The following is a 23974-nucleotide window of genomic DNA, read 5'->3' on the forward strand; positions in this document are numbered from 1 at the left end:
AAAGCAGGCTCCATCCAGGCTCTGAGCTGTCAGCATAGAGCCCCACACAGAATTCAAACTCACAAACTGTAAGATCATGACCTGATGCTTAACTAACTGAGCCACCCAGGCGCCCCAATTACAATAGTCTTAAATAAAGTCTAAATTGACTAGTTAACTGATGGGGTACAATTTTCATTTTGTAGTTCATATAAATTAATACTTATATTTCTGTTGGATTGACTGTTTTATTAGCATAAAATATTTTATTTCAATTAATATATCTTGTATTATAAATTAGCACTTTTAGCTAGGTTTACATTACATATTTTTTTCCACCCTTTAACCTCAATTTATCTATGTCCTTAGCATGTCACTAGTAAATAACAAATAATCTCTTATTACTATTATTGTTATTATTATTGCTATGTTATTTTAACCAGTCCTGTGGTCTTTTATTTAGAATATTTAATGCGATAAGAAAAATATAATATTTAATATAAATAACCATTATAATGGGATTATATCTGACCAGTTACAATTTATTGAAAGGACAATCTAAACTTATCCCTTTATAACTGGATTATCTACTTGATACAGATGATTCTTCTTCTATTTTCTACTTTATTGTCTTTTGTGGGGGTAATAAAATATTTTTATTTGATTTCCTTCTTCTAGATTTTAAGCATTTTTCCTTATTTTAGAATTATCATAGAGATTATGAATATATGTCTTTGATTGATTTCACTCTAATACAAATTACATCACTTAACACATCCTTAGCAATAGGAGCACCTTGGAATACTGAGAATATTAACTCTTTCCATTCATCACTCATTATTATACTATTGTAATATATCAAAATTCTATATACATCTATATTGTTTCCACATCACATTATAATTATTATTTTGTACAGTTGATATTCACTTGTATTCACTCTCATATATTTGCTTACTCTATTATTCCTCTTCCTCTTTGCATTTCTATGTCTTTACCCAGCATTTCTTGTCTGAACACATCTTTATTTTCAGCCTTAGTTTTGAAAAGCTGTGGACTGGTAAATAATTATAAATCAATAGTTATTTTTTTAATTTTAAAGATGTCAAAATCTTTTGTTTTTTGGTGAGTCAGACCTATTATTACTCCACTGAGAGTAATGTCTTTTTTTTCTCTAATTATATTGAAAACTATTTTCTGCCCTTTTCTCCCCAACAGTTTCTCTATGATGTGTCTATCTGTGATTTTCTTTCTATTTATCTTTCTTTGTGTTTGTGTTTGCTGTGCTTTTTTATCTGTAGGTTGACTTGTATGGATTCTTAGTTAAAAACAAATTGTATCCATTATGTCTCTGCATATCGTTTATGCCATTTTACCACCTACTCCTCCTATGCCTCAGATTAAAAAATATGTTAGACCTTGTATGCATGTCTCCAATATTTTGTGATTGCTTTCCTCACTGCGTCCATTTTGTCTGTTCTATTCATCTGTCTTCACATTCACTAACCTTGCCATCCATTGTGCCAAAACTCTTATTAAAACTCTTATTAAAAAGACTGAGCTATTGATTTCAGTTACTGTACTTTTATGTTTTAGAATGTCCTTTAGTCCACCTCTGTAGATTCCAAATCTTGGTGAATGTTTCAACATCTTCATCTACACTATCATTTCTTTCCTTTACTTTTTTGAACATTTTAATAACAATTATCCGAAATCTTTTCTACTAATTTCAATATTGGAGTCATCTGACATCTATTGTCTGGTTTCTTTTCTCTTTGACATTACCTACAAGGTCTTGTGTGCTCACATATGTTGTAAATTAGGGTTTTATGTCCATCATATATCAAAAGAACTGCAGACTCTTTAGAAAATCTTTCAACCTCAAGAGGCCACCCTCTCCATATTTAACAGATGCTATGGGATTTAATTTTTTCAGGGTCAACTCCTTAAGATCAAGATTTAAACTGCATTAGTGCTGGGCTATAATTGTATAGGACTCAACCTACTTCTGGGTCTCCCCTGTTGTTAAAGTGCGGTTCTTTCAAACTTTCAATTATCCACCTTTTGAGCATTTGCTTCTTCAGGTCTGTAACACTGCAAAGATTCCATTTTATCACTGAGAGATTTTAGTTTATCTCTTTAGTCTTCTGCCACAGGTAGATTCAAAATAAGACAAACATTTTTAAAGAGGAGACTGGCCATGAAATTAAAAGCCTTTAAGTCTCCAGTATTCTCTCTGTGATCTACACTAAATGCAAAATATTCTTCTGGTTTCAGTGTTCTGGAAGAGCAGCATTTTCCAAGAGTTAATCCTAGGTTCTCAGCTTCTAGCTCTGACTGGAACTGATAAATGTGCCCCAGGGAAAAGCAGCTATAGAAACTGTGTCAATTCATCATTTTCTGTAGGGGTTTTCCATCCTTGCCAGTTTTATTTTCAAGCTCCTCCTTTTCGAGAGTTTTTGTCTTAAGCTTTTGAAAGTCTGTGATTAACTTCTTTCCACTTTCAGAGACTTTTGAATCATTTTATAGCATCTAACACTGTCTCAAATTCAGCAAATACCTTGTATTAAAACTGAACTTCTTTAGGTCCATCAGATCTAGAATTTTGTCACTCCGATGTCCACAACCACTGAAAGTTTTGCAGGTTTATCTTTCTTCCTTCAGCCACTCTTTGAGTGGCTAAATGCACAGTCCTCAGAGTCTACTCTAAATCAAGAACTGTCAAATGTTCACAGAACTAAGTAAATTAGTGAATAAAAGAAAGGAAGGAAAGAAGCAGGGAGGGAAGGAGGGAGGGAGGAAGGGAGGGAGAGAGGGAAGGAGGAGGGAGGAGGGGAGAAAGAAAGGAGGGAAAGAAAAATGTGAATCGCCAGCTTATACCTCCAGTCAGAAATTTTATTTCAGTTAGTTTTGTTGCTTTTGTGACCTATTACATGCGTAAAAATATAATTTAAAAAATTATTTACCTTCCTAGCACTATCAATGGAAGTGCTGCCTTACTTCAATATACTACATTCTACCTGGAAACAAAATCCAAATGCTCTTTTGGTGATTTGTATTTTAATAAACTTTGCTTTAAAAAAATTTAATGTTTATTTATTTTTGAAAGACAGAGACAGATGAGAGCGGGGAGGGGCAGAGAGAGAGACACAGAATCTGAAGCAGGCTCCAGGCTCTGAGCTGTCAGCACAGAGCCCAGTGTGGGGCTTGAACTCATAAACTGTGAGATCATGACCTGAGCTGAAGTCAGATGCTTAACTAACTGAGCCACCCAGGTGCCCTCTATTTCAATAAATTTCCAAGGCAAAATAAAAAGTGTAGCATTCCTGTGTGAATTCCACAAATATACAGAGGCCCAGAGGATTCCCTGATCTCACCTATCATACACTGTACTATGAAATGGAAGTTGTTGTTTTTTTTTTTTTCATTTAAACCCAGGGAGACTACCGTATATTATAATTTATCTAAAAGTGCTGTAGTCCATAATTATTTTTAAACATTAGATGGTATGCATGAATAAAACATTACAAATGTCTCAGGCATGGTATCTGACTATTCTACCGGGAAAATTAGAAAGAAAAATTTGAGATTAGAAATTCATTAGGTTTATTCCTAGATAGCTTATTGGTTTTGGTGCAATTATAAATAGGATTGATTCTGTAATTTCTCTCTCTGTTGCTTCATTATTGGTGTATAGAAATGCAACAGATTTATGTACATTGGTTTTGTGTCCTGTGATCTTACCAAATTTTTTTTATCAGTTCTAGCAGGTTTGTGTGTGTGTGTGTGTGTGTGTGTGTGTGTGTGTGGAATCTTTTGGACTTTTTATAGACAGTATCATATCATCTGCAAATACTGAAAGTTTTACTTCTTCCTTGTTCATTTGGATGCCTTTTGCACTGTTGGTGGGAATGTAAACTGGTGCAGCCACTTTGAAAAACAATATGAAGACTTCTCAAAAAGTTAACAACAGAACTACCCTGTGAGCCAGCAATTGCACTACTATGTATTTACCCAAAGAATAGAAAAATACTCATTCAAAGGGATACATGCACCTCAATGTTTATAGCAGCATTATCTACAAAGGCCAAATTATGTAAACCGTCCATGTGCCCACTGACTGATGAATGGATAAAGAAGATGTTGTACTCAGTCATAAAAAATGAAATCTTGCCATTTGCAATGACGTGGCTGCAGATGGAAATAAGTCAGTCAGAGAAAGACAAATAACATATGATTTCACTCATATATGGAGTTTAAGAAACAAAACAAACAAAAGGGAAAAAAAAAAGAGAGGAAGGCAAACCAAGAAACAGAGGAGTCTTAGCTATAAAGAGCAAACTGATGGTTACCAGAGGGGAGGTAGGTGGGGGATGAATTAAACAGGTGATGGCTATTAAGGCGTGCGCTTGGGATGAGCACCCATTATTGTATGAAAGTGTTGAATCACTATACTGTACACTTGAAATTAATATTACACTGTATGTTAACTTAGTGGATTTTAAATTAAAACTTAAAAAAAGAAAAAAATATATAAACTGTAAAAAGAGAGATTCATAAGATTTTCCAACAATTTCAAGGGGATAAGGATCTTTGATTCTAAACAGTTCTTCCTGTTTTTATAAATAGAAGTATTTATATTTGAAAATATTTATAATTGAAAAGTGTTACTTATTAAGCACTATTTTGATCAAAATATACCTCAAGAATTTCTAAATTCATCAATCCTTCCTACATTTATTTGCCTACCCTCTTATTTTATAATTTGGTGGTTCTATTCCACAAAAAAGATGATTTGTTGCAACCATCAATTGTATTGTTTCTTATCTGATGTTAGCTGTGGACTTGTCCTAGATGGTCTTTATTTTGTTGAGATATGTCCCTTCCATGCCTAATTTGTTGAGTTCTTTTATCATGAATGGATGTTGAATTTTGTTGTCACTCTTTAAGTATGTTTGGCTAACCCAATCACCAGAAAAATTCTAACACTCAGTCCTATAAGTCTGGCCTCTTGGAAGTTAAAGCTTCTTTTGCCCATTTGAAAGTTAGACATGCCCAGCACTTTTGAGTAATAACTATACAATTATGCTCACCATAATCTAAGGATTTTAATTATTCTTTTATCTTGTATTATTATATATGCTTTTATCAACATTTTCAATTTTATGTTGACACATCCTTAATCTTTTATTAAAATTCAGTGCTTTATGAAATGAAAGCTATTACAGGCTATGTAATCAATAAGAAACAATATTGAAAGCACATATACACACTCATAAAAATTCAGATATAACAAAAACAAAAACCCACAAACATAAATCAAAATTGATTTAAATTTGATTAAAAAATAAAGAGTTCAGTGAAGGTGCACATTCATGAAATTCATGTTAATGTAAAGAAGGTATAGGACAAACAAATGCTCTCTGCGTTTTTGCCTCACAAATGAAACCCATGGGCTATTAGAAAAGGCTAGAGATATATCAGAGAAATCAGATGATAAATTCTTATATCGAGAAAGGCAAAAGCTTTCTTTCTTAAATGACTAATACATGAGTTCAAGAGCAGGTTAGGTTCTAGTGCCCATGGTACATAGCAATACACAAAGCACAATATGTTTTCAGTAAAATACAGAATCATTGGTAATAAAAGTGATATAGATGTCTATTTGAAGCAATAATAACAGAAATTAAATAAAAGGCTTTCCAATTATGTAATAGTTTCTTCCAAAAAGAAAGTAGCCGTTTCAGTATAGTATTTTTTGTTTTTTATTTCTGACCAAGTTTAAGTGTTGCATTAAAACTTATCTTACCTGATTCCTCAAAGTCACCGTTGTAGGCTTTCCAGGTTTCAGTTATTCGAAGAAGATTCTCTTCCATGGCTTGAATGTCCATGGAGGGGCAGTTGCATTCTGGAAATTTGGGACCACATTGACACCAGCAATCATTGTCCTTGCAGATGAACTCTCCCTCTGAATTGCAAGCAATGTAGCTCAAAGCCGCTTGTACAAAACGCTCCTGAAGATAGTCTGGAAGGAGGACTTGCAGCCCTGAAAGAGCATAACATGCAAATAAGTTGTTTTTTGTTTTTTGACAAAGAAAAAAGGTATAACACATATTTAAAATATTCAGAAAAGGCCAACAATTTAATATATAAGTCATGGATTTAAAACAATCATTAGAGGGGTACTTGGGTGGCTCAGTTGTTTGAGCGTCCGACTTTGGCTCAGGTCATGATCTCACGGTCTGTGAGTTTGAGCCCCGCATCAGGCTCTGTGCTGATGGCTCAGAGCCTGGAGGCTGCTTCAGGTTCTGTGTCTCCCTCGCTCTCTGCCCCTCCCCCGCTTGCGCTCTGTCTCCCTCTCTCTCAAAAAATAAACATTTAAAAACTATTAAAAATAGGGGCGCCTGGGTGGCTCAGTGAGTTAAGCAACCGACTTCAGCTCAGGTCATGATCTTGCAATTTGTGAGTTCCAGCCCCACGTCAGGCTCTGTGCTGACAGCTCAGAGACTGGACCCTGCTTCGGATTCTGTGTCTCCCTGTCTCTCTGCCCCACCCCCTGCTTGAGCTCTGTCTCTCTCTGTCTCAAAAATAAATAAAAACATTAAAAAAATTTTTTTTAAACAATCATTAGAAAATTATCTAAGCCAAAAAAAGAAAGAGAAAAAAAAAGAAAGAAAAAAGAGAGAAAATGATCTAAGCCTTCAAAATTGCAAATATTTGTAATTCTTTTCAACATGTGCTGATTCTGTGCACTGTCCAAGAATCCCAGAAATGATAGAGGTGTTTAATCCCTCAGATTACCTGATTTTTTAAAAAATTTAATTGGCTCTTTGTTTCTTCATTTATGTAAAAAAAAGTTTTTGAAGTTTTCATTTTATTTTTTTTATTTTTAATTTTTTTCTTTATATTTTATTTATTTTTGAGACAGTGAGAGACAGAGCAAGAGTGGGGGAGGGGCAGAGAGAGACGGAGACACAGAATCCAAAACACGTTCCAGGCTCTGACCTGTCAGACCAGACTGAGCCACCCAGGCGTCCCTAAAATGTTCATTTTAATTCCAGTTAGTTAGCATACAGTGTTATATTAGTTTCAGGTGTACAGTATAGTGATTCAACACTTCCCGACATCACTCAGCGCTCATGTCAACAAGTCCACTCCTGGAGCCCCATCACCTATTCAACCCATCTTCCCCACCTCCGGTAACCATCATTTCGTTTTCTATAATTAAGAAAGAATCTATTTCTTGGTTTGTCTCTCTCTTTCTCTCTCTGCTCATTTTTTTTTTTTGTTTTTTTAAATTCCACATATGAACAAAATTATATGGTATTTCTCTTCCTTTGTCTCCTTAACCTAATTGTTTAGAATATTTAGTTATTTTTACATAATGTAGGTAGAACCTACCTTCCTATACCTTTAAAAAGAGATGCATTTATTTTCCACCACATGATTTCAAGTAGTTTTCAATATTTTCTTTTACTTTCAGACTATTAGCCCACATTTACATAGATATCACAAGACAATGGGTTGTGGCAATGGTAAAGGAGTTACAGAATGTTGATGATAATGCTTATCTCTTGTTATTAACAATGCATAACTTATCCAACCCTGTTATTCAGGAGTGATCATTGAGACTACAAGGAAGCAGATGGACTGATTTCCATTGTTACACAGTTCATGTCCTTGCCATGTATTAAGACAGCTCTATGATATGATTCATTACTTGTCTACATGCAAGTTTAGTGAATTGATATCTCTGAGGAAAACATTCAAAAATGAAGATAAGTCTATATGATTAATATTTAGGGTTCTTTACTTGTTTAGTATTTATTATGATACTTCAAGAAAATAGTTTCAATTTCAGCCATCTTGTTACATAGGAAATTTTAATAAAAAAGGTAAATATTCAAAGTGATCAGTATATAAAAAGAAAAAGAAAAAGAAACATCTGGCCAATACCTAATTGCCATTTACTACAAAATTGGATTTTACAATTATGTTTATCTCTTTATCTATCTATCTATTTATCTATCCCTGCAAGAAGAAAACTGACATTCTGTAAAAAGTTTTTTGGGGGATGGGGAAGAAGTCTAGAGACAAATCACTCAAAACCTTTTTGAGTTTTTTAAGGCTCTCCTGGGGATTTTTTTTTTTTAATGTACAGGAAAAATAGAGTAAAAACACCAAAATACTAATTACAGAAGGTCTACTTGGCACTGAGCCATTGCTTAAGGAAGCTGAGTTCTGAGCCCAGGATGTTCTGTTAAAGGGAGCATATGAAACAGGGCACTGGAAATTATAAATGATAATCTAATGGAAATTCTGCAAACTGAAGTTAAGAAATAACTGATGGACTAATAGCAGGCTAGAAATAGTTAAACAGATAATAAGCAAACTGTAATATGTCATAAAAATATTGAATACAAAGTAGTAAAAAAAAAGGCAAAAGAATATAAAATACAGAAGACAGTATAAAAGATATATAAGTCATGACTAAAAGGTCTAAAAATATATTTAGTGGAACCCCAGAATAAGAGGTAAGAAGGAAAAAAGCAATATTTGATGAATAAATATATTAAAATTTTTTCAAAATTGATGAGACACTAAGAAAGCTGTAATGTGCAAATATATGTTCTGGCAAGGCAAAATATACTTTCTGGCAAGACAAGCAGCAAAGTGAAAATGACCAGCTGACTAGTGCTCTTCAATGCTGTTCATCCAAAATAGTGTGAAAAACTAAGGAATTCCTTGGACATTATCAAGTTGCCATCTAAAATTTTCATCACATATTAAATAAACCAAGAGTAGCAATTTGTTGCATTATAAATATTTCTCTTTTGGGGCACCTGTGTGGCTCAGTCTGTTAAGCCTCCAATTTGACCAGGTACATGATCTTCTGGTTCATGAGATCAAACCCCTCAATGGGCTCCATAGTGAGAGTACAGAGCCTGCTTGGGATTCTCTCTGCTCTGTCTGTCCGTCCCCCAGCTTGTGCTATCTCAAAATAAACACAAAAGCATTAAACAAACAAACAAATAATTCTATTTTAAAATAAAAATATTACATTGTATTTCCTTATGTAACAATGGATGCTTGTCCTGGCAATTTGGGATCTAATAACATCTACTAGAAAGAATTTATGAGTGAGGTGTGTGTATGTGCATATGTGTTTGTTAATTCATTTCACGATCCCTACATATTTTTGTTCTAATATATATTCACTAATAAGCATCTTTCCTGACCTCAGTCACATATCACTGCTATGAAAATAAATAATTGATGATGTGTGTATATTTTACTGACAAGTAGAGATAACATAAAATTTTATGGCATAAATTATACAATACATGCTTTTCTTTTGTTTAATTTTTTAAGTTTATTTATTTATTTTGACAGCGAAAGAGAGAACACACAAGCAGATGCGGGACAGAGAGAGAGAGAGAGAGAGAGAATCCCAAGCAAGCTCTGTTCTGTTAGCACAGAGCCCAGCGCCAGCTCAGACTCACAAACCCTGAGATCATGACCTCAGCCAAAACCAAGAGTCAGATGCTTAACCAAGTGAGCCACCTGCACTTCAATATGTACTTTTCTAATAATGAAAATCTTCAAGCTAAAGAATGTTAGCTCTCGATGTAATCATTATAATTACTGGTAACACACAACTCAGTAGATTTAAATTTAGTACATGTATTGGTAAATAATCTTTAAAAACAAATGTTACCATCTTAATGAAAACACAGGATTTTAGTGACTTGATAGGGTTTTAGTGTTTATTAGTTTATGGGTTTTTTGGCTAGAAATATATGTTAATAAAAATCATTTTCCTGCTTTTCATCCGTATATATGTTAAGCTCTAAGAAATCTGTTCCAGGGAAGTGGGCTGGCATCCAAGCCCCTGCCATTGTGAATCTGGCGGGAATGGGAGCCATCAGAACGGCCACCATGACTGTGGACAAGAGCAGCACGATGCTGCAGTACATCGACTACAGGATAAGGTGCATCCCTCAAGACTCCCGTATCTTCATTGGCACCTTCAAGGCTTTAAACAAGCGTGTGAATCTGATCCTCTGCGACTGTAATGAGTTTGGGAAGATCATGCCAAAGAATTCAAAACAGGAAGAGAAAGAAGGAAGTCCTTGGTCTGGTGCTGCTTGGGGAGGAGAAACTGGTCTCAATGCCAGGAGAGGGACCTCTTCCCAAAGATACTGACATCGTCTGAGTGACACCTGCTGGACCTGCCAGAGGCCCAGGGATTAGCAGAGCTGATGACAGAGGAATCCGAGGTGGTGTTCCAATGCCCCACACTCCTGCAGGACTTTCTGTGCCCGGCCGAGGGGTTGGTGGGCCAGCCCAACAGGTGATGACCCCCCCAAGGAAGAGGCATTTGGGTTGCTGCAGTTGCTGCTATAGCCAGTATTGCCGGGGCCCCAACCCAGTATCCACCCGGCTGTGGTGTCCTTCCCCACCTAAGGGTTGAGAGGAACCCCCTCCAGGCATGATGGACCCACCACCTGGCATGAGGATTCCCACGGGTCCCACGGTGAGGATCCTCATGGATGAGGAAGTCCAACAAGCATGCCCCTTTCAGGATGCAACAGCCTTCCAGGGGGATGAGATGCTTTATTTGACCTGTGGCCACAGAGATATGGATGTAGTCCACAAAGGCATGGGCCCGATTGCCCGGGGCCAAGTTACCACAGGCCTGTTTGTTTGTTATGCCTTTGTTCTCAGTCTCATGAAGTTGTCTGGTTTCCCTTTGGTGGTCTCCTCCCCCGGGAATGCGCCCACCAAGGCCCTAGACTGTTCTTGCCCTCCTCAGCTCCCTGCCTGTTTCCTGTAATGCTGTACATAGTCCTTCTATTTCCTTATGGCCTGTGAAACTAGTCTCTAATAAACTCTTAAGAATATTTAAAAAAAGAAAAAAGAAAATTTGTTCCAATACATCAATAAATAGAGAAAATAGGAAATAAAACAGTTTTATGAGGCAATATCATTAAATTTTTACTATAAGCAAAACAAAAACAAAAACAAAACAAAACAAAACAATTACAGTGACCTATCAATAAATCTCCTATTTGATAATAAATCAGTCCTCTGTCAATTTTGTTGAAGTAAAACATTAAGAACCAACTGATCTGGAAAAGTATTTGTTACTCAATCATATGAATCATTCACATCTCAGTTTCTGGGAATTTTACCAAAAAGTTATTACCAAGACTTAATAAATGACTTTTCATTACTCCTTTACCCTTTCACTCAGAAGTACTTTGTTTGATATGTTAAATTAACCAGGCGTTGCAAACATTGGAATGTTATTAATATATTAATATGAATATATTAATGTTAGTATATTTATTAACACTTTCTTATGAGTTACTCTTTGTCATATATTACATGTATCATCATCATCAATAATTTGGAGTTGCAGGTATGGCTTTTTCAAGTTTTGAAGTGTCTGTAAGCTAACCAGTGAAGCCAGATCTCGAGGACAAACAAGCAGGTAAACCTAGCTTCCTCACTGCCAGAAAACATTTGATTTCAGTTTTTTTAGGTCAAAATTAATGTTCTGTGTGCATCTCTTTGACATCTCATTTCAGAATGTTCATTCTAATATAGTGAGGTCATGGAGTTTTGTTCTGAATTTGTTGCCTGATGCTTTTACCTTGAATAATTCTTATTGATGCTTTCCTTGCTCTGATGAAATTCTACTTCGAGACACCAGTGTTTCCACTTGTCAAATATAGTGACCTAAAATCTTTTATACATTTCAAAGGAATGTATCCTGGGAATGTTGATCCAGAATCAACTAATGCTTTGCTGTTGTTGTTGTTTTTTTTTTTTTTAAGTGGAGAAGGGCTAGTATTAATGGTGAGGTTGAACAAGTAAATCAACATAAATACTCGGACTCTCAATAAAGATGAAGTCTCAGAAAGAACACATGGGGAGTTGAGGATGTTGATATTAATTTCCTGAAATTATCTTTGGAAAGGTCTTGGCACCACAGGGGTACACATAAAGTTGTGGCAGACAATTGAAAATAGAGGCCTGGAAAATAGAAAAGGTGAAAAATAGAGATACAGGTTTCTGCATTACTCACAGAAATGGTAAAAGGTTGAAACAATAATTATTCAAAAAAGAAGCGCTGCTTCACTTATTCCTGTGCTAATTGTTTTTCAAGACAGATAAGAGGTTGAAGCTTTGCTTTTATAATATAATATTCTAAAAACTAAGCACAGTGATTCACAAATAAAAAAATAACTCATGTTAATAAATAAATTTTAATAATAAATCAATAAACATATGTCATATAAATATTCCAAATCCTTTTCTATTAAACTTAATGCTCTGATGACAAGTTAATCCATACATTAGAAAAGAGTAAGGAGTAGAGAATTACATGTAATATCAGTAGAGTACATTTGTTTAAGTAAGAAAAAAATATTTCAATAACTTTATATCCAAAATTGATAATGAGAAATTGGATGGCATTCAAACTTTAAATTTTTAAGTACTTCCTTTTTCATTTGTATACAATTGAAAAGAGATGAGATTCATTTATTATTTAGGGTAAATTTAAGTAACCCAAAGCTATTACATTTTTGAAAATTGAAGTGTTGAGGGAAAATGTCTGAATTTCTGGAACTTTAGAGCATTCTTAGGTAAAACTGAATAATGTAAATGCAGCTCTAACTTATGTAGTTAGAGAAAAAAGTAGACGAGAGAAAAGGTAGACTAGAGAAGAGTGACTGAAAATTGATCAAGTTGATCAGTCAACTTAATTTAGATAATATGTCCCCACAAACAAGGCCTTTCTGAACTTCTTCAACTAGTACATGTTTAAACACGTGTATTCATAATCTTTCCTGTCATTATAAATAAGTAATAAATAAGTACACACACCAATGACCCATTTGAGGACAGTATATATATGTTACAAGTTATTTAAAAATCCTCTATTGAGTTTTCTCACAAAATATAGCAATAGAAAACAAAAGGCAAATTATTACCATTATCACATAATCTATCTCTATGATGGAAGTAATGCAAATATAAATATTTTGTTAATATATTCTCAAATAAGTGTCTATCAGAGGACAAACTCAGCTCTATGTACCATATTAGGCTATGTTTGTTTGTTTAGTTATTTACTTATTTTTAAAGTTCATTTATTGATTTTGAGAGAGGTAGAGACAGTGCAGATGGGGGAGGGGACAGACAGAGGGAGAGAGAGAGTCCCAAGCCATGGGGCTTGAACTCACGAAAATGTGAGATCATGACCTGAGCCGAAATGCTTAGATATTATGTAATACTTAAAATGTCAACAGTTCATGCTACTCTGTGCATTGATATGGCTACAACTTTTACTAGAATCTATAAGGAAAAAGTCAAACCCAGACAAACCTATGAAAACACAGCTACATATTGAGATAAAGATTACTGTATAGAAGTAAAATATCATGATAAATTTTCAATTGCCACAGATTACCTAATTTAAGAAGTAAAGTGAATTTTAACATTTTCTTCATCTGGTATAGAATGTTATTAGCAATTAAAAATAGGAAATTAGCATTTTGTAAGAATTTTAACAGCCTAGTGCTGCATATACGGCTTGTGAAGAAGAAGAAGAAGAAGAAGAAGAAGAAGAAGAAGAAGAAGGAGGAGGAGGAGGAGGAGGAGGAGGAGGAGGAGGAGGAGGAGGAAGAGGGAGGGGGTGGGGGAAGGGAAGGAGAAAGAAATCACAACTGGGTAATTGTTATCCAGACTTGTAGAGAATTAATGAAGTTTTAGCTACATACCTTGCAACTGAATCTTATTCTCAGGACTCTGAACCAGAACAGAACTGACAGAATCTAAGTTGTCATAGTTACTGCAGCCAAGAGGACCAGTCCGTGTTTCTGTTACCTGACAAACAAAACATCAACTTTATTGTATAAATCAGACTTCACCATGTTCTTTTAGCTCAATGTAGCTGTCACACACTGATATTATATGTTTGACAGTAAACATCACTGAAAGGCATAGGATCTGATACATACCAACAATACACACACCTAAGCACAGAGAAGACAAATAACTCCCTTTGTCTTCAATTCCATTCTCTTTCCTTTGGCTAGGCATAAATCTTCTGGGAAAATAATAGAAAGCCCTTTTTGGTCAAAAGCATCACTCACCTAAGGTCATTGATTTTAACCAAGATATGACAAGGCCATGCCCCTTTAGATAGAGAGCAAGTTCTGACTCGTATGAGAATTGTTTTTTGTTTGTTCATTTTTCCTCAATAAATCAGACCCATCTGTCAGGCTACTGTCTAAAAACTGATTTTATTATTTTATTCTACTTAAAAATCTGTAATTTTCCCATCTTTTATGGTGCCTTCAAAGTCCAAACTCTTTTGCTTGATTTCCATCTGTCCCATTTATCCCCAACACACATTAACTTGCTTTCCAGCTGGACATTCTTTTTTTTTTTTTTTAATTTTTTTTTCAACGTTTTTTATTTATTTTTGGGACAGAGAGAGACAGAGCATGAAGGGGGGGAGGGGCAGAGAGAGAGGGAGACACAGAATCAGAAACAGGCTCCAGGCTCCGAGCCATCAGCCCAGAGCCTGACGTGGGGCTCGAACTCACGGACCGCGAGATCGTGACCTGGCTGAAGTCGGACGCTTAACCGACTGCGCCACCCAGGCGCCCCTGGACATTCTTAATTCTATGCCTTTGCTCATACATCCTCCACCCCCATCTTTCTTTTCTCCCCTTTGACTAACTTATTTTATCTCTCCTCAAGATTAAGCACATTTTCAAACACCCACACAAAATATTCCTTACTGACTTCCACTTGTATTTTTCCCATTTCTATAAAGTTGGGGTTTGCAGTGCTCAGCCATAGCACTGAATTATGGAATCACATGTTGCAGACTAATTTTTCCATGGGTCTCTCAGGATGTAGAGTATTAGAAGCTGAGGAGGAGTTTAGGAAATAAAGAGAAATTAAATTTATCCTCAGGATAATTAAAAAAAAAAACCATAGTTTGAAGCAGGGAAATATTGTGATGATCTTTGTATTTTAAAAAAAGATACTCTCCACAGAACAACCAGAACAGTTTCCAAAATTAATTCACATCATCTCATTTCACCATTCACAACTCCATGATGGCTTTCCATCTTACTGAGGGTAAAACCCAGAACCCTTCCTAGAACTAAACATGTCATACTATCCAGTTATCCCTGTTACCTCTCTAAACCCATCCCCTCTCCTCTTTTCCTTGTTCAGTCCACTCCAACTACACTTACCCTTTGCGAACATGCTAGTTATTATCCGACCTTGGGATTTCTGACCTGCTGTTCCTGCATCTGGAATGCTCTTCCTCAAAATATTTATAAGCTCACTGTTTCACTTCTTTCAAATTCTTGTTCAAATGCCACTCTCTTAGGACTACTTGGACTAGCTTATTTTCAATGAATACACCTTCCCACACTTCCCTCTTTGAACCGTTATTTCCTTTCCTCCTTACCTTGTTCTACTTTTTCCAAAGCAGTTTTCAGCTTCTAACATGCAGTATAATTTAATCATTTATCATGATTACCGTTGACACCTCTCATCGGAATGCAAGTTCCACAAGTGCAGGAAATACTGCCTATTTTGTTCACTATAGTATCCACATCACATACTAGGTTCTTGTATAAGCCCATGATGAAGTGAAAAAGAAGGGGACAGTTTGAGGGGGAAATCATAACAAGGAAGACAGTAAGGTCGTTATTGAGATGATAAAGCCTGAATAAAGCTTGGCAATAACATTTATCTGAAGACGACAGATTATATAAAACAATTGGACCTGGCAAGATTAGGAAACACTGAAAATATACACAGTGGAGAGAGGAAAAGGAAACTGAGGTTTCGAGCATAAGTGATAACATTATGATATGTTGGAAATAGGGTCCACTGTGGAGAACATGTAAGGGATTTGGTTTTGAGCATTCTGACTTCTGAATGGAATAACATTTTCAACCAGAAACATCCAGTAGGAGTAACAGTGCAGATCTATTTCTTAGAAGTTATGTCAAAGATGGGATTACTAACTTGGGAGTCAAACACTTGTAGGTAATAATCAAAGACAAAGGGATAGACATGTCAGCTCAGATGCACTGAGTGAAGGTATAATTTGTACCATGACAGCTCTATGATATTTTGTAACAAGTCCTTTAAAACAATGTATATTGACTATGACTACAAAGCAATAGTTGAGAATGCAGCTTATCATGTGCAAAGCAATACTTTTTCCCTAACATCACACCAACTTTGTCTACTCCCCACCACTCTATTCCAATGGTGATACTGACCATCCCTTATTTTTTTCAGGGAAATCATATCTAATGTTGATATGTATAGCATACATGTATGAGTATGAGTGTGTATATACACATGACATTTAAATATAAATGATTAACAAAAGGGTAAAAGGAGGATTAAAGCCATCAAAGGAAATACTTAAGGTTTCATATAACTTAAATCTTCATGTTGTCCTATCATGTAGTTTAACTACTGTCCACCAACACACACAGACACCAAAATAATAGAAACAAATTCCAGCATTTGTCATTGTAAGGAATTTTTAAGAAGTAAAATTGGCTTGGGGCACCTAGGTCGCTCAGTTGGCTAAGTGTCCCACTCTTGGTTTTGCCTTAGGTCATGATCTCACGGTTTTATGGGTTTGAGCCCTGCATCAGGCTGTGTGCTGACAATGCAGAGCCTGCTTGGGATTCTCTCTCTCTCTCCCTGTCTGTCTGCCCCTCCCCTACTCACACTGTCTCTGTCTCTCCCAAAATAAATGAACTTAAAAAAAATAAATAAATAAAAAGAAAAAAGAAATAAAATTGGCTTCCAGCACACGTTTATTGAGATATGAGATCTTGGAATTTAGAAGGCAATCTTCTGGCACTTAACTTTTGAAAGAAGATCAATGGTAGTATTCCATCTCTTTACAGACCTTCAGTTATATTAAGTCACTGTGTTTTTGAGAATAAATTCAGGAAATTTAAATAATGGGTTTATAAATTTAGAAGTTTGAATACCTTTCTATATCTACAGATTGATTTAATCTCTTGCCTTTCACAATATACAATAATAAAAATCTAGCAGATCCTATTTATAATTTTATTATTTTTTAATTATTATTTGTTTTTGAAAGAGAAAAAGAAAGCACAAGCAGAAGAGGGGCAGAAGGAGAGGGAGAGAGGATCCCAAGCAGATTCTGTCCTGTCAGTGCACACACAAACCTCTGAACCGAGAGATCATGAACTGACCTAAAACCAAGGGTCAGAAGCTTCACTGACTGAGCCACCCAGGAGCCCCAATTTATAATTTTATTTTGTTTATTATCACTCAAAAGTGAATTTGCTAATACTTTTCTGATTTAATATAAAAATTCACAAACTCTAGCACAGTCAAAATGCAAACCTCTTATTTTCAATGGTTTCATATTTAAGGCTCTTACATGTCTTATTGCTGTCAACATTAATAAATGCATCCATCCTTGTTTCTTTAATACTATCAAGGAAATGAAATGAAAAGAAACTAATAAAAGCCAATTTATTCTATAAGCATTTCTATAGATATATTAACTCTACCAAAAATGAATTATGTGGTGGTACCACAAATAGCTTGAACTTCTGTTCATCAGCTGATAGATGAACATCTGGTATAGAGGTCTTCATATATAATCTAAAAATGGAAGAGTGATTAAACAGGTAAACATAAAAATGAGTAAGACTAAAAAAAATGAATGCGGACTGACAACAATCCAGTACTGATAGCTTTCAGTGTTTTGAGAACTGTGATATCGAAAGAGAAAATATTTTTTTTAATTTAGTTTATTCATCTATTGGAAGGAGGATGTTGAAAGCAAGGGAATGTAGTCCTTAGTATCCAAAAATGATGCCCTGTCTGAGGTGTCACAGTGGTTTGTGATTATATCTGAGCACTATGAAGAAAACTGTATGTGTTTGTGGAAGTTGAAGGACCAGTGTGGAGTAGCAAACACAGAAGAGGCGACTTTACCGGGAGAGAAAGAAAAATCGAACCTTCTGAACGTATTTAGGACAAATATGTCTTCAAAATATAACAAATGCGGTGTTTATTTCTATCATTGACTTATGTGAATTGTGTTTTATTTAAAACATTTTTTTAAATGCTTATTTTTGAGAGAGAACAAGTGGGAGAGGGTCAGAGAGAAGGAGACAAAGGATCCGAAGCAAGATCTGTGCTGACAGCAGGGAGCCTGATATGGGGCTTGAACTCACAAACCACTGGATCATGACCTGAGCTCAAGTCAGAGACTCAACAAAGTGAGCCAACCAGGTGCCTCTATGCAGATTGTGTTTTAAATATATTGTTAAAGATCAGAGCGGATACAAAAGATCCTTCAATTTTTCCTATATCGTTCCCATGTTGTTGCAATAAACTACTGCTTACTATTTCCACAGTTGGGAGAATTTTACAGTCTAAAAGAAGAATATAGAACCTTCTTAACTCAAAGAAGTTCCTTGGAAGTAATTATATTAACCAATAGTATAGAGTCACGTTAATTTAGATTAAAATAAAATGGTACAAATATTTCACTCGGAAATAAACCATCTTTATGATTTTCTATCAAATTTCTCTACAGTTTTACATAGTCTAAAGATGATATAATGCCACAGCGATGCAGTGGAGTGATAAAATCAATTCAATGAGAACTAGTTGAAGAAAAACTATCTGAAGCAAATTTTTTAAACTATTAAAACAGTGAAGAAAATGGGACAAAAGAGTAAACACACAAAAAAACATGCCACATTCCTAAATGAAATTGCACTATTAAGAGTCCATCATCTTCAAACTCAGGCATTACATATTTAAAATACTTGCAGTCAAAATCATAATAATGTTATATATTTTGAAGAAAACAGACTTAAATGAACATGCCCAGGTCACTACTGTAGCTCCACCAACTTAAGCTATTTAAGCTTCAAGTTTCTATTGGGTGGAATGACTAAAATTTTCCTAGAGCACAGTGTGCTTGGGAAACAAAAATGAGGTGATCCATAAACAGTGCTTCCCATGTGCCTGGGCCACAGTAATTAATTCAAGGTAAATGTAAAGTATGTGTAAATGTTTACTATTAAAAAGCAAAGGCACAAGATGATCTCAATTCATGTGAACTTATTGAAATTATCCATACTCTACCTCTCAATCAAGGTTATTAAGATCACAATACTTTTTCTGATATCAGTGCTGAATGTTAACTAACACTTTTCTTTGTAGTTAGAGAGCAGGGGGCTGAATTTTAAACCATCCTAAGTCAAACTCACCCTTGAAAGAGACTAGGTAGAAATTTTGTACAAAATCACATCAATACACAATTAGAGCACAATATAGTAAGAATAATCCACAGGTTAAGCTAGAAATATTGGTATAGGAAAAAATAGTTGAATTACATAAAATGAAAAGAACAACAGTAGCTACAAGAAAAATAGAAAAAGTTTTCTGATCTGTAGTATTGAAGACAATCAAGGAGTCTCTCAAAACAAGTATGATTATATGAGAAAATCTTCATCCATGTTGAGGGAAAAAAGCAAAAGAAAATGAATATATACTTTGTAAAATTATACACACACATCCATTATATACATAGCTCTGTGAATGTGATATTGCTCTAGGCTTTTTACAGAATGAAGCAAAGCATTAGTTTGTCATTTTGGCTAAACTCATTATTGTTTATCGACAATTCAATAAAATGCATGATCATATGAATAATATATCTCTTTATCACAGATCTATAAAGGCACATTTAAAAAAAAAAGCTTGTAATGTTCCTGGAAACTTTATCTGAAATCAATAGGGGGACTTTTTTTTTTTTTTTTATACCTCTTAAAGTATAAAACAGATAAGAATCTGTTTATTCTCCATTACAATGGCTTGTCACTTGTGAACTATTTATTGACCATGTGATAAGAAGAAATATGGAATGGCAGTATCCTTTTTGTTCCAATGCGTCATTTTTAATGACAAAAATAATAAATGTTTATGTTGGAACTTCAAACAATAAAGTGACAACTGCTTTTCTCCTCTGTTCTCATTTATTTGCCATCTTCCGTTTACCAGAAACAAAAATCATTGAAACTAGAAGAAACGGCTGTTCAAGACCATCTTTTATTCATCGACCAAATTTTCATGAACTTCAAACTTTACAGCTTTTTCCTCCTATTTTTTCTTAGATTTCATTTGCTTCTAAGTTATATTAGAGTACATTGAAGTAGTTTTTTGGATAATTTTATATCATCATTGATTGTGCATAGGAAACAATAGAATACTGATAAGTACAATGTAGCTCTTTTATAAGGAGTTTTTAAAAATCCAATCCAATCCAATCCAATCCACTTTTAATATTGAAATGTTATATTTATTTTGTTTTTGTTCAAGGCCACGGTGATGACTATTCTATGATCTAAAGGATAAACACATGATAAATCAGTCTTCCACTAGGAGTAGCATCCTTATTTCTTTTTTTATTTTGTTAAGTACTCATAATTCAAAAAGCACAATTATTTCTTATGAAAAGCAATTAGCCTTTTCCTAATAAACTCATCAGTGAGTAGCCATGAGAAACACTATTTCCCAAGAGTAGAAAATTGTTTTAAGGAATAAATATACTAAGAATTGGGAGATTAACCTTCTCAAGATATTTTAATAGCTTAATCCTTTATTTTATCACAAAGTTTTCTTTATGTTTTGTTATGGCCATTATAATTTTTTTAATGTTTATATCTGAGACAGAGAGAGACAAAGGATGAGTGGGGGAGGGGCAGAGATAGAGGAAGACACAGAATCCTCAGCAGGTTTACACCAGGCTCTGAGCTGTCAGCAAGGAGCCTGATGCCAGGCTTGAACCCCAGAGCCATGAGATCATGACCTGAGCCGAAGTCGGACGCTCCACCAACTGAGCCACCCAGGTGCCCCTGGCAATTATAAAATTACACTCGTCTGTTCACATTATTTTCTTCACTTATTGAACTGTAAACTCCCTATTCATAATTACACACAGTACTTCACACATGGTAGGAATTCAATGATTGTGAAATAAATTGGTGGATAAATATGTTAGTTTTAGTTCGAAATAACAAAAGAATATTTACATTCATTTATTCAACTTTTCTGAGAACCTCTTGAAGAAAATGCAGCAGTGACAGCATACAAAAAGTTTTAGAACTATCAGGAGTCTTAGAAACCATCCAGCCTCACCATCTCATCACACAAATGAAGTATCTGGAGCCCAGAGAGGTTATGGAGCATGCTCAGTATCATGTAAGTGAAATTAGAGCTGGAACTGGGTCTTAAACCTCCTGACTCATCAATCAAAGACCCATTCTGAGCATCATACCGGCTTTCCAAGTTCTATATGTAAGGGTTTTAAACTTTGTTTGCCTTCATCAATTTAATTCATTCTCCCTCTACCTTTCCCTCTCTCTTTAGCAATAGAGTTACAGTAAATAAAAATTTAACTGGTCTAGATTGATGTATAGGTCAGTTAGAATGGGGTAGTATCTTGGGTCATTCTCATGAATAACAAATATTGCCATGAATGTGATGGTTAATACAACTTTACCATGTGATGGTTAATACAACAATACAACTTGGCTTTTAAAAGCCAAATGAATTACCTTTTATGCTAAGTATTAATTTATTAAACACTTGAAATATAACTTACCACATGTTCTTATATTATGCTACATTAGACTTTTAAAGAGTAAAATACAAATGCTGATTACTTTTTATTATGTCTTAATATAGGATCTTTTACAGTTGTATATGGTTAAACCTATCAAAATAACAAAAACCTTTAGACAATACCAATATCAAATATGTATATATATATATATATATATATATATATATATATATATATAAATTTATGTATGGTATAATATATATGTTGTAACCCATTATTTATAATCAAATCATGATAGGATACTAAAACATACATAATTGTATATATGTAACTATATAAGTCTTAGATATAAGTTATAATTAAATATACAATAATTTTATCATATGATATTCATTTATGATATTATATAATTTTATGATATTATATATGGTACTTGATTATAAATTATATATAATAATTAGAAATTACATACATGCATCATTTCTGTTTATTTTCAAATGTGAATATTAAGTTTAAATGTATTTTTACCGTTTTTTTTCTCTGCCAGTCATTAATTCTTATTTTAACCTTTTACTGAGCACTTAATATCAAACTACAATTCAATATAGTTTGAGTTCTTTATCCTGCTGCAATATTTCTGGGGCTTAATATTTAATTAAGAAAGAATTTTCAAACATGTTGTTAATTACAAAAAGCATATGAAAATGTTCATATTGGAATAATGATATTCTAGTAGCAAGAACATCATTTATTTTTAAAGTTACTTTGTTATTTATACTAAGTTTTGTGGGAAAATTACAAATTCATATACAAAATGCTATATGTCCTCAAGTGAAACATACATGAGTAGATCAATGTACATGAATAGATGCAAAATTTAATTGCATTTTCACATTATAACACACATTACACTTAGTGCATTATACACAATTAATATCATGATTTAAAATATATTGACATCGTCAATGTTTCTTGAACCTGTTCTAGCTGTTTAAAAGAAGTTTAAAATAGTACATGATATATAATCAATGCTCAGATGACTCATATATTTACATAGGAAGCACAAATACGAATCAAATACAAATTGAATGTAAAGGAGCATACACCATTGTTGAATTATTTATCTATGCAAATAACTTTATGCTGAAAGCTATTTCTCCTAATTTTACTCTCCATAATTTCAATAAATAACACACTTTTAAATATTAGAATCATCCATTTATAAGATTGCATTTTAAAAAGCTATCTGGACTTTATTCTACAGGAGGAGCAGTGATACTGTAAACAGGATAAAATGTATGATCATAAATAATAAGTTATGTATTTTCATAACGCATGTGCAAAATAAACAACAGAACTATGAATTGTAAAATGTAAAGAATGAGACACAATGCAGATCAAAATATAGCATGCGAAATAAACTATTAAGTTGTGAAGAGAATAATACAAAAGACAGGGTACACTTTATTTAGGGACAAAACAGAGTATGTCTTCTTGGAGAGCAATTGCTTTAGTGCAGTTTTCATTTACACCTGCCACCATGAGTCCAGGCATGGCTATAATGATTGACCTATTTTTTTCATACCCCATAAATCACCCTCCATCACAGTTATACACAAACACCCACATGTAAACCTGTTGAGACAGTCCATGTATGTCCTTTGGTACACTTTAAAATATAAAATTACACATGAGGCTAGAAAAAAGAAATTTTCTTAAAGTGTCTATTCAGTTTGATATGGAATAAGGTAAAGTGGACACAATTTAGTCACAGCAAGGTTGCCAAATAACATCAGGACTCCTTTGTGCTTAATCCCAGGTTACCATGGAATTTCAGTGTGTGGCACTTGATTGGTCTTAAAGAGGCCAAATCTATAAGCTCACTCCTACAGATGCTGTTTGATTTATTTTATAAATAACGCAGAGCTTAAAATCACAGCAATTGGAAGAAACTATATAGAAAAAAAAAGTTTTCATTAGGTTCCTAACTACATATATATACACACTTAGAAAATTGACATTTTCCTAAAAGCTACATTTGTGTACCTGTAACTGATCATGTTACATAAATGGGAACTTTGTACTTCATTATATGAAGTCTAAAGGAATATTGTTATTACACTAGAGTTGCCTTAGAGTTTTCTGATGGATTCAGTATTAATAATTAAAAAACAGAGAAGTTTCACTGCCACAGGGCAGCTACAAACAACAAAGAGCTTACAACCTGGTTTGGGGCCTGGGCATGTCACCTGCATTCTGGTGAGAGTCCTTAGGCAGGCACCGCAGTTCTTGTGGCCG

At 34.3% G+C, this 23974-nt stretch overlaps 1 protein-coding gene and 1 pseudogene across 3 annotated transcripts in view; one reads left to right on the forward strand and one right to left on the reverse strand.

Moving 5' to 3' along the window:
* The window catches only part of BRINP3 (BMP/retinoic acid inducible neural specific 3), a 415072-nt gene that overhangs the window by 118489 nt on the left and 272609 nt on the right, over nt 1-23974 (reverse strand). For all 3 annotated transcript variants that reach the window (XM_019465615.2, XM_019465616.2, XM_019465617.2), the window contains exons 5-6: nt 13773-13878; nt 5789-6025 (exon numbers count right to left, since the gene is read on the reverse strand). In XM_019465615.2, the coding sequence (XP_019321160.1) occupies nt 5789-6025; nt 13773-13878 (343 nt within the window). The remainder of the gene's footprint in view (nt 1-5788; nt 6026-13772; nt 13879-23974) is intronic.
* On the forward strand, nt 9905-10775 carry LOC109276564 (small nuclear ribonucleoprotein-associated protein B-like; annotated as a pseudogene).

This window comes from Panthera pardus, unplaced genomic scaffold (genome assembly GCF_024362965.1).
Source record: "Panthera pardus isolate Hobbes unplaced genomic scaffold, ASM2436296v1 HiC_scaffold_21, whole genome shotgun sequence".
Taxonomy (NCBI): Eukaryota; Metazoa; Chordata; class Mammalia; order Carnivora; family Felidae; genus Panthera; species Panthera pardus.